General features: G+C 38.0%; 1 protein-coding gene across 1 annotated transcript in view; it reads left to right on the plus strand.

Annotated features, from left to right (window-relative positions):
* plekhh2 (pleckstrin homology domain containing, family H (with MyTH4 domain) member 2) overlaps positions 1 to 18,165 on the plus strand; it is a 54,071-nt gene that overhangs the window by 26,089 nt on the left and 9,817 nt on the right. The window contains exons 9-24 of the mRNA XM_041789895.1: positions 1,120 to 1,195; positions 1,274 to 1,368; positions 1,484 to 1,643; positions 2,824 to 2,960; positions 3,672 to 3,785; positions 4,342 to 4,428; positions 4,520 to 4,678; positions 4,790 to 4,870; positions 7,035 to 7,214; positions 7,872 to 7,980; positions 10,905 to 11,017; positions 11,678 to 11,857; positions 12,369 to 12,466; positions 14,633 to 14,810; positions 16,569 to 16,724; positions 16,807 to 16,904. Of these exons, the coding sequence (XP_041645829.1) occupies positions 1,120 to 1,195; positions 1,274 to 1,368; positions 1,484 to 1,643; positions 2,824 to 2,960; positions 3,672 to 3,785; positions 4,342 to 4,428; positions 4,520 to 4,678; positions 4,790 to 4,870; positions 7,035 to 7,214; positions 7,872 to 7,980; positions 10,905 to 11,017; positions 11,678 to 11,857; positions 12,369 to 12,466; positions 14,633 to 14,810; positions 16,569 to 16,724; positions 16,807 to 16,904 (2,021 nt within the window). The remainder of the gene's footprint in view (positions 1 to 1,119; positions 1,196 to 1,273; positions 1,369 to 1,483; positions 1,644 to 2,823; positions 2,961 to 3,671; positions 3,786 to 4,341; positions 4,429 to 4,519; positions 4,679 to 4,789; positions 4,871 to 7,034; positions 7,215 to 7,871; positions 7,981 to 10,904; positions 11,018 to 11,677; positions 11,858 to 12,368; positions 12,467 to 14,632; positions 14,811 to 16,568; positions 16,725 to 16,806; positions 16,905 to 18,165) is intronic.

Below are 18,165 nucleotides of genomic sequence, written 5' to 3' on the forward strand. Positions count from 1 at the left end.
GCAAGCAAGCCTCACATGCATGAAAACCCATATATGAAGCCCCGGCTGCACAGTTTTTGTGCTGACATTAATGCCAGTGGAAGTTCTCAACTCTTCAGCTATGGAATCAGCAGAGTATTGGTAACTTTAACTGCTGTGCATCAAAGCAGTCCAGCCCCCACTCTGTGATTTTATGTGGTCTTCTGCTTTGTGGCTGAGTTTCTATTGTTCCTTAATGCTTCCACTTTCTAATATTATCACTGAAAGTGGAATTTGCTCTCTCTCAGACTTCAGAAACCCCTGCTATACTGTTTGATGGTTTAAGTATGTCCACTAGAACAGTGGTTTTCAACTTTTTTTCCCAAGGCACACCTAAGATCAAGCCAACATTTCAAGGCACACCAAATCCATATCTATACAATATTGCCTATTTAAAACATGTAACAGTAAAATGAGCCTATAGTGTTAGTTCAGGTAGGCCACAGAGTCAAGCACTGCCATATAATTGAGATCAGCTGATCTCACTCAAGCCCTCATCAGCTGATGGCTTGCTGATTTGCTTTTAAGCATGCTATTGGCTGATCACACTCATGCTGCTGTATTTAAACTGCTCTTAAATGACTATGCTTTGCTGCTTCCTTTTCAAGCCACTTTTTACAACCCTCCTCCACCCCAGCTCCTCCTTCCTAGAATACCAACAAATGAATAACAGCAATAAGTGCATATTTACAACTGCTAATAAAGAAAAAATATTTAATACCACAAATTGTGTGTTTCTTGACAAAGTGGTCTGGACTGAGCTCAAGTTATTGTATAGTTACGGTAAATATGTATGGTTGTACAAATTACTATGGCACACCAAGATTTGGCTGTGCCTTTCAACACTATTTAAGAACCACTGCACTAGAATATGCAGCCAGTAAAGGATCAATGTAATATGATGAACTCTATCTTGAAATACTGTAGGTCAACACTGACATTTGCAAACTGAGTTGGCATGCATGGTGTGTCATTGTGAATAGCTAAAATTAAAGAAAAATGAAAGGTAGCCATAGGTAACTGTATCTAATAACACATATAAAAGCTATTGTCTGATGATTGAATCATCAAAATTTTAAAATAACGCTGATGTTTCCACAGGAAAGTCGTATCTATGCTGTGGCTAAATCTGGAATCAGACTGTCGGAGACATCCTGTTCAGACGCTGCCAGTAAAGGTGAGAACACCAGTCCACATCAGTCTCACAGAGACAGACCTTCAGCAGGTAACCCACCTGGTCTATAATGTGTTACAGACTCATCCGGGCAGTCCTCTTATCCAGCCTTTGTCATGTACACCTCCCTCATCTATAAAAACATGACCACACCTGTGTACACCACTCTGAAGGGGGTAAGATGCTTTGCATTACCTGTAATGCTTACCTGATCACGTTTTGCCGCGGTTGTATTGACCTATGAGAAGTCAGTATGATGTAGATTGTGGCTCTGCCCTCTCTGTCCTGTAGAAGGCGACCCTGCTGAGCAGCAGTCCATTCTCTGATGAGTCCTCGAGCTCCGACGAGTCCTCTAGCTCAGGAGAGGAGGATGGCTCCGTCTGCAGTTCTCGCACCTCCTCCAGCTCCCGCAAAGACAGCAGCCCAGGCAGTCCACGCTCGCTGAAGAGGGGTAACGCACCCACACATGTGTGACGCTGTAAAGCACTGGAGCAAAACTCCTGAATCATAACTTTTAGTCTAAGCATTGAATTCAATTAATGTGTCAATTCAGCGCTGAAAATCGGATAGTTCATTTTTATTGTCCACCACAGCAATGATGAAGAAATATTTGTTCTTTTATATTAACTTGATTATTTTCTTAGGAAGGACTTTTATGAAACATGTGAACTTTATCTGATGGCCACTCTTACAGACCGTTCATCTGAGACGGCGTATATCTCAAAAGGAAATGCCATAATAAACCATTAAAACATATGTCCAGTTTTAGATTTAAAAAAATCAACTTTATTCATAAACAAAGTCTGGCAGCTACATTCATGAAAGAGCCACATTGCAAACATAACAGACTATAAAACATCATTAATAAACAAAAGAAAAATATCAAGAGGTCTAATCCAGGCTTGAATTATGTATACACCCATTTTAGAAGTAGTTACACAAACGGTGGCCATTTTAGCTGTGTAAGCTCCGGCTAAAGCTAACATAGCTACACTAGCTACGTAATTAATCTTACTACAGAAGTAAATGTGGCTAGATTAGCTTTTTAGAAACATAAGATTCGTGAAATGTAGCTCAAGCTAATGTAACTATGTTGATAATTACCTACATACTTTGCATAACTGCTTTGTGAGCTTGGCCTTGGCTACATTAGCTGCGTAGCTCCATTATTTATAGCCTAGTTAGCCTAAGCTATGTGAACTTTAAGCAAACGTAGCTAAAGCAAACTTGGCTATGGAGAAAATGCAGATATGTACTGTAGTTTCTTTGTTAGCTTAGCTTTGCTTTAGCCCTGTTAGCTATGTAGCTCTGTTTTTTGTGGCTGTGTTAGAATGTTTTCATGGAGGATGAGCTTTTTTCCTGTAAGCAGACTGCTTACTTGGCTATATAAAATTTAGCAGGTCAGGTTGTTGACTTTTAACCTTTGGTATCATAACCTTGACCCAAAACAAAAATTTAATCTGATTTTATTTTGATAGTTTGAATGTGTATTTCTGTTCTCAGATGAACGGTCCAGGTGCCAGACTGTCTTGAAAATTTGTCTTCATTTGTCTAATTTGAAACCCATGAAAAGTTAAGAACTGAATGGGGGAAAATACATTTGAATTTATAAAACACCTGTACTTCTGTAGCTGTATCGATGTCCTCAATGACATCAGAGAGCGACTATGCCATCCCTCCTGACGCTTACTCGACGGACACCGAGTGCTCTGAACCCGAACACAAACTCCCAAAGACCTGCTCCTCATCCACTGACAACGGCAAGACAGTGAGTCAATATGCAGGTGCCTCCAGGTGTTTGCACAACACTTTAATTCCCTGTGTTTATGCCGTCATGTTAAAATGTTAGACTCTTCACTGTGCGGTGTAATAAAGTAGAAGTGGTAAACAGTTTTATCAAGTAGATAGAGAGAACTTTTTAAAGCTCTAGTTCACAAACATTTTTCTTTGTAGAAAGAAAATCTCACATTCATGTAAAGAGCAATATCAATTTCTGAATACTTTCATTGAAAGACAAAAATCAGATCAGGACAATACACATTTGCAGTTGCCAAGAGGTCCAATACAGACATAAAAGTGGCAGTAACCAGTGTTTTTTAGATTAACTAGAAAGGCAGGATTTGATTCTGAAATAAAAAAAAATCAGTTTTAGCCTTTTAATCAGCTGCTGAATATGAGTGGTGAAATAAAGAGATTTGACTGAGACATGCTGGAATATTTGATCAAATCTACACTGTCTAGTAGGGTTTTCATGATACTAGAGTTTTGTTCTCCATCTTTTCTAATTTGCTAGTTAATGTGAAAATTTACAGCATTGTCACTATTTTTCTGGTTTTAAGCTGCTAAATTATTTAAAGTGTTGTAATAACGAGGGAACAGAAATAAACTTATTGAGAGACAAACTGTGAGATGGCACGTTTGTGTTTACCCCTGCTCTGTAGGCTGTAAACATGAGTCTGAACAGATGTGTGTTCTGTAGGAGCCGATGGAGAAGTCGGGCTACCTGCTGAAGATGGTGAAGACCTGGAAGAAAACATGGAAGAGACGCTGGTTCGTCCTGAAAGATGGAGAACTGCTCTACTATAAATCACCTGTAAGTTTCAACAAAGCAGCGACCTCAGTGCTTGAAAAAGGAAGCCAGTGCAGAAGTGTAAAACGTAAATTTAAGATGAATGTTTGCTTAAGTAACATTATGATGAGAAAATCATAGAAATGTCAAGCTTTGTCAGCTCTGTCCTTAAGAGGAGAGGTGAACAGCTTTTAAATGTCATGTTTTCTAGTTGGAGCTAGATGATCTCTGACATGTTTGAGGTCACAATGGCATCTGAACCTGCTAATTAGCTTTGTACAACACATCAAACAGATTTGTGGCTCAAGCTTAGGGATTTGATTAAAATTGAACTGTTAGCTGCACTTTGAGGCAGATATGTATCTAAACATCCTGCAGTTGTGGAGGCCATTTCTGTTTGATCTCTGTGATCTCATTCTTCCATTTTTTAAGTTTTTTCCCCACACTCAGAATTTTTATCTTTGCCAAATGGACTATTTTATTCAACATGAAAAAGAGAAAAAGTCTGGTGTCTCCACCAACACACATTATGGTTTAATCTTAGTTTGTATCTCATTGCTTCATTCTCTGTGCCCTAAAGAGTGATGTGATCAGGAAACCTCAGGGTCAGATAGAGGTCAACGCCAGCAGCAGCATCGCACGTGGAGACGGGAAACAAATCCTCCAGGTGATTTATTAACTATATTAAATCAATGATCCTGTCTGAGAAAATGATTTTCTATCAAATCTTTGATGTGTTTTTGTGTTGCTGTGCCCAGATCGTGACGGGAAAACGCGTGTACTACCTGAAGGCCGACTCTCCTAACCTGCTGGAGGAGTGGCTCAGGACACTATTGAGCGTGCTCAGGCTGAAAGCTGCCAGTCCGCTTTTTACTCAGCCTGACATCAGGCCCAGCATGAAGGGGCTGCTCATCAAGGTCACAAATAAGAAAGAAAAACTTTTCTTACAGCACAAGTTAATAAAAAGGAGGCTTTGTTTTCATGCTTATGTTTACCCCCACACATCTCATGGTACTCCTCTCCTGCAGGTGAAACATGGATACTCAAAGAGAGTTTGGTGTGCTCTGATTGGAAAAACGTTGTATTATTTCCGCAGCCAAGAGGACAAGGTAAGACAAGCAGGATTTCAATACCATACTTTTAAAATGCAGTAGGGGTTGTTATTTTAGTGATTATTGGTATAAAAGCAGTACAGAACCTTTAAAAAAAACACATTTTTCACATTTTAACCTAAAGCAGTTGCAAGCAAAAGACTGAGGGGTAGATCCACTAGTTCAGTTTAAGATTTGCACCTCCCAATAGTTACTCTTTTGCACCACTTTCATGACAGATTTTGCTAAAATCATTGCCAGATGAGTGAAGTGCACTTGGCACGTTTTGTCAAGGACCACATTGGTGGTTCTGCGCTTTGATCACCAACATCACAATAACAGAGTGAGACAGGAAAAAATAAATAAAAACACAATTTTCAGATTGCAAACTCATTTGCATATGGGGGGGAGCAATTTTGGACCCAGATTTTGAATATCCCCTTATTTACATGCATGCAAATGGGACAGGGGCGCTGTTCGCTCCACTGAGTAGTTTGCATGCAGTTAGCATGGATTTCCTCGTTGGACATTCTCTGTGGATCAGACTCTTTGTCATCTGCACAGCTTAGAAATGTGCAAAAAGCTGCTCTATTCTTTTGTGGATCTGCCCCCAGAGAGTACTGGCTAAATTATAACTTGAATTCAGACAAGTTGCAATGGAAACATTGCCAATGAGTTTGTGCTTAAATTTACCTTCATTTTTGGAGTAGTTGAAAACAAGAAATTAGCCAATATTTGGGGTCTAGGACAATAGTTCTCGACTGTTATATCCTCAGGACCCACCACCACCTCCTTGCTGAGTAATCAACCCCCAAAAGAAAAAAATGATCACCTCAAATTTATTAAATTATAAACATAAGAATCTGGTGCTTAGATGGGACAAAACATATAGTTAACAAAGATATAGATAAATATAGATGTATTTAGAGACTTTACAGACAGAGGGCAGTGTAATAACAAAACTTAACCGACTTCACAAAGGACAGAACACTATTTATTTACTGGAAAAAAAGATAGTTTATAGATTTCACAATGGACAACAAACACATACCAAATCACATTAAGAAGTTAACGTAAGATTTAGTGAAACAATAAAATATATTTGAGAACAGGAGAAATTCTGTTCATCATGATATTTGGATTGATGTAACGTCTATGCAAAAACATCAAGAATCAGTCTTTTATGGTTTAAATTATTAAATTAACATTGCAAATCTAAAAGAAATTAAATAAATGGAAGCTTAATTAAATGTTAGTTAATCCACCCACAGGCAGATTTATTTTCTTTGACAAATCAGACAAAAACCAGGGATGTATTATAGATTAGTCTAATGCTGTGTAACTGAGTTTGACCACTAGGTGGGGCTTTAGAGCTACAGTCACTCAGTCTGAATATTTCTAAGATGTTCAGGATGATATTTTAATGTTTCACTACTAGTTAAAGGCATGACCTCTCCACCCATGTAGTCCTTTTAAAGGTACATTAAGTATTTTTTACACAGAAATGTTAAAAAAATGGCCTTAAAATGATTAAACCTCTATCGTATGTGTCTGTGGTTAAGTACTTATTACCTCAAATATTTCCAACAGTCTTCAAAGCCAGAGAAATGCTTGATTTTTATAGTTTAAACAGGCCATGGTGACATTTTTACTATTCCCATAGAAAACTGGATATTAAGTCTACCACTGCAACATCAGGACGCTAGAACAGCAGTTTAGAGGCTGTATCTCATTCATACTTTGTGCCTCTCATTGTGACGAACTGCGATTACTCTCTGCTGTTGAATAGTGTCTTTAATTCAGTACAAATAGGCAGCAATAAGCAGACTCTGTGCAGCTTGGAAATGTGCTGTTGTCATATTGTTATCCATGAAGTCCTTTTTTATATTCATTATCCATTATCACCTTTAGGGCCGTATTTGTTTTTTGTTTATTTTCTTGTGGATGTTCAGTTGTTTTATTGGAAGCATTTTGTCACTTAAACCCAGAGTCAAACATGTCGGCAAGAGGAAGAAAGAAACCTGAGACCAAAATTTAGACACACTAGGACTGTCACAGTACCAGAATTCTAAACTTGTGTTTTGTCCCTGATTCTATAAATTATTTAATTGGTGATAAAGCTATCAAAAGGTATCAAAGTAGTGATTTTACTGTTGATATGTGTCCTTATTTGTGTGCTTAGTTCCCTCTTGGTCAGATCAAATTATGGGAGGCCCGGGTGGAGGAGGTCGACGGGTCGAGAGACTCCGATGATGACCTAAAAGCATGCGGCCGTGGCTTACAGGGGACGCCTTTTACCATCGCCATCCAACCCCAGGAGCAGGGGCCAACCTACCTGCTCATCGAAAACAAACAGGAGAAGGTCAGCAACACTTTTTATTGCTATAAACTTAAGTTTCTCTATTTGCTGCTCTTCTACAAAGCAAAAACAAACCACAGGGTCATCAAGACTACTTAATAATCTATTAAACTTTACTGAAGGAGAAGTTTTTCAGTCATTTATCTTCTCTGTTCTTGTTACTTTCTGTTCTTCCCTCAGGAAAACAAAGGAGTAGGGGGAGGTAGAGCAATAACTTCCTTTGCTCTTTTTTTTCGACACTTCTGTGGTTTTCTTCTTCCTCTAATTACAAAGATATTGGGACGTTGTGTAAAATGTAGATAAAATAGATAGTGTTTGCAGATAATTTTTAATCTATATTCAATTGAATACAGCACAAGGACAAGATACTCAATGCTAGAACTAATTTAATGTTTTTTCTTATTTTATTTTATTTAAATCTACCCACTTTCTGAATTTGATGCCTGCCAAAACAGTTTGGACAGGGGCAAGAAAAGCTGGGAGCATCATGGAATGCTGAAAACCACCTGACTAATTCGCAACTGCCTTATTAGAAAAGTATATTGTCAGATATATAGCAGATATTACCCTGATTTTAAATTAAAATCACTTAAGTTTTCTTTGATGAACAGTATGTACGTGCTCGTGTTACCTCCCTGATGTCAGTGTGTTTCCATGCAGGACTCGTGGCTCTTCCATCTCTCTGTGGCTGCAGGAACCTCAGCGGGAACATTTGGCACTGACTTTGAACAGCTGCTGGGAAAACTCTTCAAACTGGATGGAGATCAGAGTAAATATTTTAGACCCATCATGTTTGTTTTGTCTGTGAGCTTTTTTTAAATGCATGGTTTGCAAATGCTGCTGCCAAGGGGCTCTCAATCAAAATAATAACAAAAGATGATGTGGAGAAATGTGCTGCTCAGCTCTACTCACATTTAATGCTTACTACTTGTTTTTGAACTGAGGACTTTATTTATAATTTATAACAAGTATCTACAAAATGTTAAAAGAGTGTTTGGTCTAACTGATCCACAAGCTATCCACTTATAACAGTAGATTGTTTCAACCAGAGTCCTGGATCAGGTTGAAAGAGCTGCAAAGTAATGCTTGGATTTTAATTCTTTCTCTGTCACAAAGCCTTAAAAAAGCAAGGCAGCATTGTTCACTGAATCCACAATTTATATGCATGTAAAGAATATCACTTTAGTCAATTACAGAAAAAAGTGCTCTGTCTGAGCCTCTTCAATACAGGAAAAGAAAAAAGGATTTTTCTCAGTAGAAGAAACCCAATTTCACCCTTTAGGGTTTCTTTTGTTTTGTTTTTGGACTCTCAGTGTGACGGTTAAATGACATAAAGTATTCTAGGGAAAAACCTATGTGGGATGTATTTGAGTTGCTTCTACCTAAGGTATGTCAAACATAATGCAGACCCGAGGTATAAAATACCAGATTACCCATCTGTTTCCACTGTTTGTCTTGAGTTTCACGTGTCTTTTTTGTTGTTTTGGGGCAACTACCCTGCAGTGAAGTTGTTCTATTTCCAGCTCATTTTGAATTGTCCTTGGGCAAGACACTGAGGCCTTGTCCACAGGGAGACAAAAACAATATATTTCCATTTCATTTTGAAAATGTTTTCTGTAAACACAGGATTGTTTTAGGAAATGTCCACGTAAGCATGGAACCATTGAAATTGCTGTAGTATATATGCCAAGTCTGTAAGTGGCGCTGTAACGCTGCCATGGAAATGCACCAAAAAGAGAGAATAAGATAATGGAGCATGCACATAGAGCACAAACACGACCCTGTAAGCCGCCATTGTTGTTATTTTTTTGGCTTGACCTGCACATGCGGCTTAAGTGGGCAATGCTATGTATGATGAAGTTGTTTCAAGAAAGATGGCTGTCCACACAGAGACGAAAGGATAGGCGTATACAGATTTGTTCACTCTGGGACCCAGTTTCAAAAAGCAGCTTTTACAGCCTACCAAAACACTGTTTCCATGTGGATGAAACACCGATATCACAAAAAACTTTTGTGAATACTCCTGAATTCGTCCCAGTTTGGACAGGGTCTTAGGCCCACTGCTGCATCATTAGCTGCATTTCCATCTCCCTTAGAAATGCGCAAAATCTAAATAGCGCAATAAAAACTGGTAATGGAAACACCTGAATTTCGAAAAACCTCTCAAATATCGCTTAAAAGTTTTTACGCTCTCATGGGGAGGTTTTTCAGATGTTTCAATATAGAAGTATATCGCAAAAGTGTAATGAAAACACTTTTTCACATTTACAAGTCGCAGGACGTAGCGCATGGTGTCACATGACCAGTCCACTCTGAGACAACATGGCGCAGTACGTATGGACAGAAGAGGAGATGAGACTTTTCCTAACATCATACTTGTACACTTAAATGTGGCTTTTGCTATACATACGGACTTTGACTCTGAACTGTCATCCATTGCTTTCACCTTTTGTTCAAAGTGATCAAGGCAACCGCTGTAGATGTAACCATAACTGTACCAACACACAACAGGTTTTGAACGTCCAGCTTCCTTGCAGCGGATTCATGCGAGATGAGATTTTACGAGAATTACAAGGCTCATGCCCAAAACTCCCTTCAATGGAAACACATTCAATGCACAATTGTACGCCGCCGAAATTTAAGAAATATCGCTCTTGTTTTGCGAAAAACTGTAATGGAAACGCAGCTTAAGTCATGTGAATGTAAATGAATACATATGAATGGGATAAGTTAATACTAATGTTCATTCTAACAGCCTTTACACAGCAGTGTTAGATTAACACTGATAGTGTTACATCACTTGTTGTTTTCTTACACACTAAAGTGTACTTTCAACACAATGCTGTGTTCCCTCCTTTCACTTTGAGTATAAATCTGAATTTCTTTTAATTCAGTTATTTTCACAGTGCTAAAAACTTTCAATTCATATTAAATATCGATTGCCTCCTCACACTAAACAACTGTAGCAATCTAAGGTATCATATGGCAATCGTGGATCAATGAAACAGACTAGGACTTGTTCTGAGACGGAGGTCTGCACTCTCTCCATTATTACAAGCAAGCCATTACCACAGTCAGGAAGTGGCCAACTTAGTAGACAACTACACTCATGGTGCAGAGGTGTTTAACACCAAAAACAACAGTAATTCAAGAAACATGTGAGTGAATCCCAGTTGTGATCACTGTACAACAGGCAGCTAATCATCTAAATGAATCTAAGACACATCTTTACACCCTGCACAAAGACATGATGGGAAATCTCTGCGCCCCAGATTTGAAATGGCAGTAGGCAGAGCTTGGATCAGCTGACTCCCTACAGAGTTGGACTAACACTGGTGAATCAACACTGTCAGATATTTCTGAAGGCCTTTCACTCTGAATGGAGTTAAAATTACCCTTTAAGTGTTAAAATCAACACTGAAATGTTTAAAACTGAGAATTTAACACTCCAGTTTTTGCTGTGTACTATCATTGTGTGAATGCAGAGTGAATGAGTGTGAGTGCCTAAGTGTGACCTTAAGCGAGAGCTTTGAAAAATGAAAAATGCCAAACAAACTAAAAGTCCTGTCACCATTTGTAGTTATAAAAAATGTCTGTGTGCTTCTGTCTTTCCACCTGTAATTCAAAGCACACTGAATTTTATTGATTTATTATTTATTTATTCATTTGTGAATCCTGTGTGTTATGTTTCAGACTCTCCGATCTGGAGACATCCAGTGTTGTGTTTCAGTAAAGAAGCTCTGTCATCTCCTCTCACCACGCTGCCTTCACTGGCTCTGCAAACAGAGGCCGTTAAACTCTTTAAGGTACAGTTACAAACTCAAAATCAACATGCAGTTTTACATTACAATAATAACTAATGCAATCAGACTGTAGGGGTCCATGCTGCATGTATAACAAGGTTTCTGTGGAATTAATAATATTTAAGACTGATTAAAGTTCAAACAAGGTCTAGTTTGTTTTAGAATATTTTTTGATGATTTGACGGTTTTCTCGTACAGATTTTTAAAGTAAAGATATAAAACAGCAGGATAAAAAATACATCTGTTTTTTTTTCTTTTTACATTAAATAAAGACCAAAATGAGCGAAATGTTTACACACACAGTGCTTACAGCTAATATCAAAGACCTTAATTACAGGAAAGGATGTTGGGAAAAAATACTTCTTCTAATGGAACTTTTTAGAGAAATGTTGTTTTCTAAATCCTCAGAGGGGTGATCCATTCACATAATACATCTTGTTTTATTAAATGAACGATTCATATACAAAAACATGGCTAAGAAAATAATTAAAGCTGTCATATTAACTGAAGAAATATACTCCCATATTATCTTTAAAAATGCTCACAAATAAAAGGTCAAAACAATATTTTTGATATTGAGTGATGTTTGAACAATATTCTACATGCACCGATAATATCTCCTTCATGTTTAATTTGAACTTGAACTGTCATCTCTCTCCTCAGACTTGTCAGCTTTTTATCAACGTGGCGATTGACGCCCCTGCCATCGATTACCACGTGTCTCTGGCTCAGAGCGCCCTGCAGGTGTGTCTGACCCACCCCGAGCTGCAGAACGAGCTCTTCTGTCAGCTCATCAAACAGACCCGCAGGAGGCAGCCGCACGGCCAGCCTGGACCCCTGCAGGTCTGTATTCTTGCCACACGGGGGCAGTATCAGCACACTGTCTGTTAGGACAGGGTGTGGGAAAATGTACAGTAACATCATAGCTCAGTGCCAGGTTGTTCAAAAGAAATCCAATAGGATTACAGCAGTCAGATTGGATTAAATTTTACAACCAGGAAATTCCAAAAAGAAAACAAGGATTACATAATCAGAGAATATCTGATCATTCAATCCTGTTCTTTTTTAATCAAACCTCCAGTTCTGCTGAAAAAAACTTTTTCTGAGTTATAAATCTCACCAGTAGGGGGCACAAGGCACAGATAGCTGTATGGTGTTTTCTTCGAGACAGAAACTCCACAGTTAGGGTTTAAAGACAACAGGAGGAGTCATCACAACACTGAAGAGGCTTTGTTTGTGTTTTCAGCAATGAGCTCAGAGTGGCTGATTCGCTCACCCAATACTACTGAAGGAAACAGATTCAAAGTGAAACTGAATCAGTGTCAGTGACTCTGTGACTGTGTTTGTGTTAAAGGGCTGGCAGTTCCTCGCTCTGTGTGTGGGCCTCTTTCTGCCCCAGCATCCCTTCCTCTGGCTGCTACAGGTTCACTTGAACAGACATGGGGACTCCAGGTGAGAACAGCAGGAGACGCACGCTCAGTTGATAAATCTTTATTTGTATTGAGCCCATTCATAACAAATATCATATCAAGACTTTACAAAAAGAGGAAGGGCTATACTGTTAAGCAATAAACAGCAATGTGACAAAGGCAGGTGGGATGAAAAGTTATGGATTTATTTCTCGCTTGGATTGGAAGAGTTATAAACACAAATTATTTCCATGTGTCTTTTAATCTTTCAAACCTTCTATATGATGTTAGATGTTACCAGGTAGAAATTGTAAGTAATGCTCCACATAGGATCCTTAAACTCACTTTAGATAAATGTTATTTTATCCATACCAGGTGATAGGAAAAACTATGCTTTTTTAATGAAAATGAGAAACTTTGTGCATTGAAACAGATAGTTCAGGGTTGTAGATATTCACAGAAAAGAAGCCATCACAAAAACACATTGTAGGGCTCTTTGCAAATAGGCTGAGGGAAACCCTTGCTCTTTTCATCTCCACTCTCTTTTCCAAATATGGCTGCTTCCTTAGTATCATTTTAGCCATGCAGATACAGATGGCACTGATATAAACGTAGTTCAGACCTTAAACTCCAGCCCATAAAACACACTTGAAAATTAAAGGAATGAGGATGAACAAAGAAAAAACTGTAGCTAAAACTCCACAAACTCATTCACACATAGGCAGAAATTTAAAGCTGATATAACCTGATATTTTGGTTGTAAATATCATCTAAACTTTTGCTACCTACCAATGAAAATAACATTGTGAATATGGATTTAAAAGTTAGTGTTTTAAAATGAAAAATGATACCATTTAAAACATGCAACCAAAAATGCAATTATTTGCAAATTCACTTGCATTTTCTAAGAATTGATCAGTCAATTCTTTTAAGCACTGATTGACTGACTTTGATCATTTTTCTTTAGTTCAATGACCTTTAAAGAAGTTTAAGTGCTGTTCATGAGACACTGATATGGGCTGACAGATGCCTTAGAAATAAAAAAATAATTTTTGAAATAATAACAGAGAATTTTACCCTTTCTTATGAAAATATCTGCATTAAAGTAGCTACATGTTAAGTAAAAACATGGTCATTTGGTGAGATTAATCCTGAAATGTTTAAAAAACCTGTTAAAGGTAAGTCTGCACAAAGGCCTGTCAACAAATTTTGCCAGGCCCCTGACAAACCCAGAGAATGGGCCCACCACAGCTGCAGCATCCTGATTAAGTTACCTTATTTTAGAGCTAAAAAGTGCGTCAAACTATTATTGGGTTATAATGTTGAAAGTATTTTGTGCCACTTTTTAACCACTTTTCCCACCCAATTTTGCCGATATTATTTACCATTTTTCATAAATTTTTGCTATCCTAAACCTATTTTTGTCCATTTTAAACCCTTTCTACCAATTTTAAACCCTTTCTGGTTCCCCTTTCTGCCTTTTTTTTTCTACTTTTAAGGCAGTTATTGCCTTAGAAGTAGTTAGTTAGCGTTAGTTATTGCCCAATATTGCCACTATTAACCCCTATTACGCCCATTTTTGCCCATTTTTGCCCATTTTATCCTTATTTTAACCTCATTTTACTATTTATCAAGCCCCTTTTTTCTCTTTAACCCATTTCATCTATTTTTGTTCATTTTTTGCCACTTTTATCTCATTTTTGCTACTTCTAACCCATTTCTGCTACTTTGAAAAACCCATTTCAACATTCTAGCTATTTTTAACCTTTTTTAATTCTGTTTTTAGGAAAAGGGATTACATTTTAAGAAGGCTATATACGACAGCACAAATGATTTAAAAAGATGTGTGTTGCCTGAATAAGAGTGGTTATTATTCAGGTTAAAAATAAAATATGGATATCAGAGCTTATATTTACAATTGACCATAATTTTGCTGACTCTATGGGCCCCCAGTTTGGCTGGGCCCCTGAAATCTCCCCTTTTATCCCCTCTTATGGACAGCCTTTTCTGCACATTACTATTCTTGAATGTGCATTGCTGTTGAACCACCCTCATGTACAGTAGGGGTTCCTGGTCTCTGGCACCTTTATTTTTGGGGGGTTGCAATCAAAAAGGTTGAGAACCCCTGCTTTAAATGAATCCCTGTCCCAGCTTTTTTCCAATAAACATATCAGTACTACTACTGTACTATTGTGTCTCTTGCTGTCAGGACTGAGGTGGGTAAATACGCCATCTACTGCCTGCGCTCCATGGAGCGGACTCAGCAGAAAGGAGAGAGGCAGGCCAGGCCGTCCCGTATGGAGATCTTGTCCATCCTGCTGAGGAACCCTTACCATCACTCTCTGCCCTTCAGCATGCCTGTCCACTTCCTCAACAACACCTACCAGGTATCACACAACTACTCATCTGATTGTACAAAAGTGTAGATAAGCACACATAAAACATCCTTTTTATATTTCATAGTTCCCTCAGGTAGGTACGATTCGCAGCAGAACTGATTCTTGTCTTGGTTTGAAGCAGACATTCAGGGCTGTGTAAAGTTCAATGTTTTTAGTGTCAGTTTTTCCTCTCACCATTCCTCTTCTTAAAAGAAGAGTAAGGAAATCCCAACCAGTCTCCAGCATGAGTTTGTTATGCAGGCATACAAACTAGGGCAGACATTTTGGATCTTTGTGAAACTTAAAAAAAAAAAACGGTAAAGGGGCGAAACCTGCCGAGCTAGCTCATGCTAACAATAACGTTAGTGCTGTGTTCTCATGGTTTATCCCTGCATTAGTCACAGTTTACACAGACTGTGATTAAACTGTCACATCTCTGCCCCACCCATCTACCTGTTCCCATTTGCTTTGTCAGTCCCTGCTCTCTCTCACTTGCTCTTTCTCCATCTGCGTTTTAAAACAGGAAGCAATGACATCATTGTGAAGCTAGCTGATTTATCAGTTTTTTTAGATATGCCATTATATTTTCAAACAAGACAAAGGGTAAGATAATATTGTTTATATCAATGAGGTCTTTTTAATTGTTGATTCAAGAAGAAAATAGTCAGGCCTGATGCTTAGCAAATATATTTTCTACAGTAATGCTTACTGACCATGAGGTTATTATTAAAAACATTAAGTCTAAATGGGGAATTATAATGACATTTACTCTAAATTATTTCATCTTTCATATTTTCTAAAAAAATAAATCTAATGATATTGGTACCTTTGCAATGTCATGGTGACAAAAACAGAAAAATGTTGGTTAATTGACTCTTTACAATGATCAAAAACTGAAGGTAAACTCCTGCACACTGTCTAAATTGCGCAATTATGTTGGCAAAATTTGGAAAAGTGGGTGGAACACATTTACAAATGTTGTTATGTCATATAGACAGTGTTTCTTCCTTTTCTTTTGATTAAGAATACTGTTGAAGACACTCAGATTAAATCTTGACTAGAGTTCACCTAAAGGCATGTGGGAGACTCCATGGTGAAGTAGACAAAAGTCTTTGGTTTGATGAGACCAGAATGGGGCTTCCTGGTCATCAGACCAGACGTATGTTTGGCAGGTATTAAACACTGCACATCACCACAAACACACCATCCCTACTGTGAAGCACTGTGGTGGCAGCATCATGCTGTGAGGATGCTTGCTGGATTTGTTTTCACTTTGACATTGAAAAGTTTTTTGAATAAATGTTTTTGTAAAAAAAAAAAAAAGGCAAATTATATTGACCATGACTGATTTGGAAAATCAATAAAAGGGATATCCAAGGGATTTGTGAGGTTCTCTGTGTTCATATTCTTTTTCCGCAAGAAAACCCACAGTATCCTGTATTTTAGGTTGACTTTTTGCTTTTGTTTTTACTGAGTGTTGTCCATGTCTCACTATGAGGCATTATGATTATTGAAATATTAGATGTATTGTTATCGTTGTATCTTTGCCTCAGGTCATATTTCTTTCATTCTTTTCAATCTTACATTTATATGTTATATTTTAATATTATACTTTGGCTTAATGTCCTATGTCTTTGATTTTTTTTTTTTTTTTTTAGTTTTATCGGTCTTCTTTATAAATACACTTGCCTTCTAAATCTATGCTGATATCTGTAAAGAGCTTAAAGTCATTACTGTCACATGGTTCTCTGCCTTTTTTATTTTCAGGTAGTGAGCTTTGATGCTTCAACCACGGTTGATGAGTTTCAGTCTCGTCTGAATCAGGACAGCGGCATGAGGAAGACCGGACTATCTGGCTTCAGTCTGTACACAGACGACCCGACCGGGCGAGAGCTGGAGCACTGCCTGAAGGGAGACGTCAAGGTGCATATTCTGCTTTAATATGACTTTCTGAGAATAAGAAGTGTTTTCTAAACAAACATATCCTTGTGTGTTTATTTTTCAGATTTGTGACATTATCTCTAAATGGGAGCAGGCCTCAAAAGAGCAGCACACGGGCAAATCAGAGAACACCCGGACGGTCCGTCTCACCTATAAGAACAGGTATGTTAATCTTTTTCCACCTCATATTCAAACCTGACACTGCCTGTTCTCTCTGTCAGCTCTCTTCTTCAACTAAAGAACTGTCCATGTGAAGAAAGGCTCATTTCAGTCACAACTAAACAAGTTAGAATAAACAGCCTCCCATCTAAGCAGAGGGACCGTTAAGTTTGTTCTCTGGTCTTTGAAGACAGCTCTGCTCCCTCCAAAAAAGTCTTGGAAACTTTAAATACTAATTGGGTTAATCTGAGTCTCTCAAACTAATGCAGGAACTTCGCGGCCTTTAAGGCCGCTGAACCTGTGCAAATGAGACAAACTTAGAAACAACTTTTGAGTAACACAAGAGCGTGAATGCATTTCAGAATGTGCTGTAGAGCAAACAGCATTGCCACAACTGTAGAGCTTTTCTACTGTGTGGTACTGAATAACCCCTACTTGGTCGTTTGATTTTCAATTTAGGATCATATCTGGTACTTGGTTCTTTTTTGGCACCACCTCTTACAAGTTCCAAGTGAGCTGAGCTGATGCCAAAATAAGAGATGCATGATTATGGATTTTTTTTTTTTACCAATATCCATATGCTGATATTTAAATGCTGTTAGCAATATTTCAGTGTAGCTGGGCATGAAACACCCTTTAAATTTTAAGGATGAATTAAGAAACACATTTCAGTCTTTTAATCACACTTTATAGTTTAAGAAGTAACCAGAAAAAGACCTCAGCTAGGGTCCTGCCTTAAATGCCACAAATTAACCATTGCAAACCCTACTAAAAAAAAGACACTTGAATGTTTGCATAATGTCTAGAGCAAAACATAATATATTGTGAAATATCACCCACACAGGAAATTTTAATCTGGCTGTTAATGAGCTCAGAGAGAAGGGAAGAAGGGCTTTTTATTTCATTAAGAAATCTTCAAATGTTCAGTTACCAATCAGAATCTGGCTCCAAATCTTTAAATCAGTAATAGAACCAGTGTTGTTTTATGGTAGTGAAGTGTGGGGTCCTTTAACAAATCTAAATTATGACAGATGGGACAAACACCCCATAGAGACCCTGTATACAGAGATCTGTAAGAGTATTCTCAGGGTTTACAGAAACACCACCAACAATGGGTGCAGAGCAGAATTAGGCCAATTTCCACTTTTATTCCCCATCCAAAAAAGAGCCATCAAATTTTACAAACACCTAAAAACCAGTGACTCCAGCTCCTACCATCACAGAGCTCTACTTTACCAAGAGGAGACCCTGAAGAAGAGCCCCT

This window comes from Cheilinus undulatus, linkage group 6, assembly GCF_018320785.1.
Source record: "Cheilinus undulatus linkage group 6, ASM1832078v1, whole genome shotgun sequence".
Classification (NCBI taxonomy): Eukaryota; Metazoa; Chordata; class Actinopteri; order Labriformes; family Labridae; genus Cheilinus; species Cheilinus undulatus.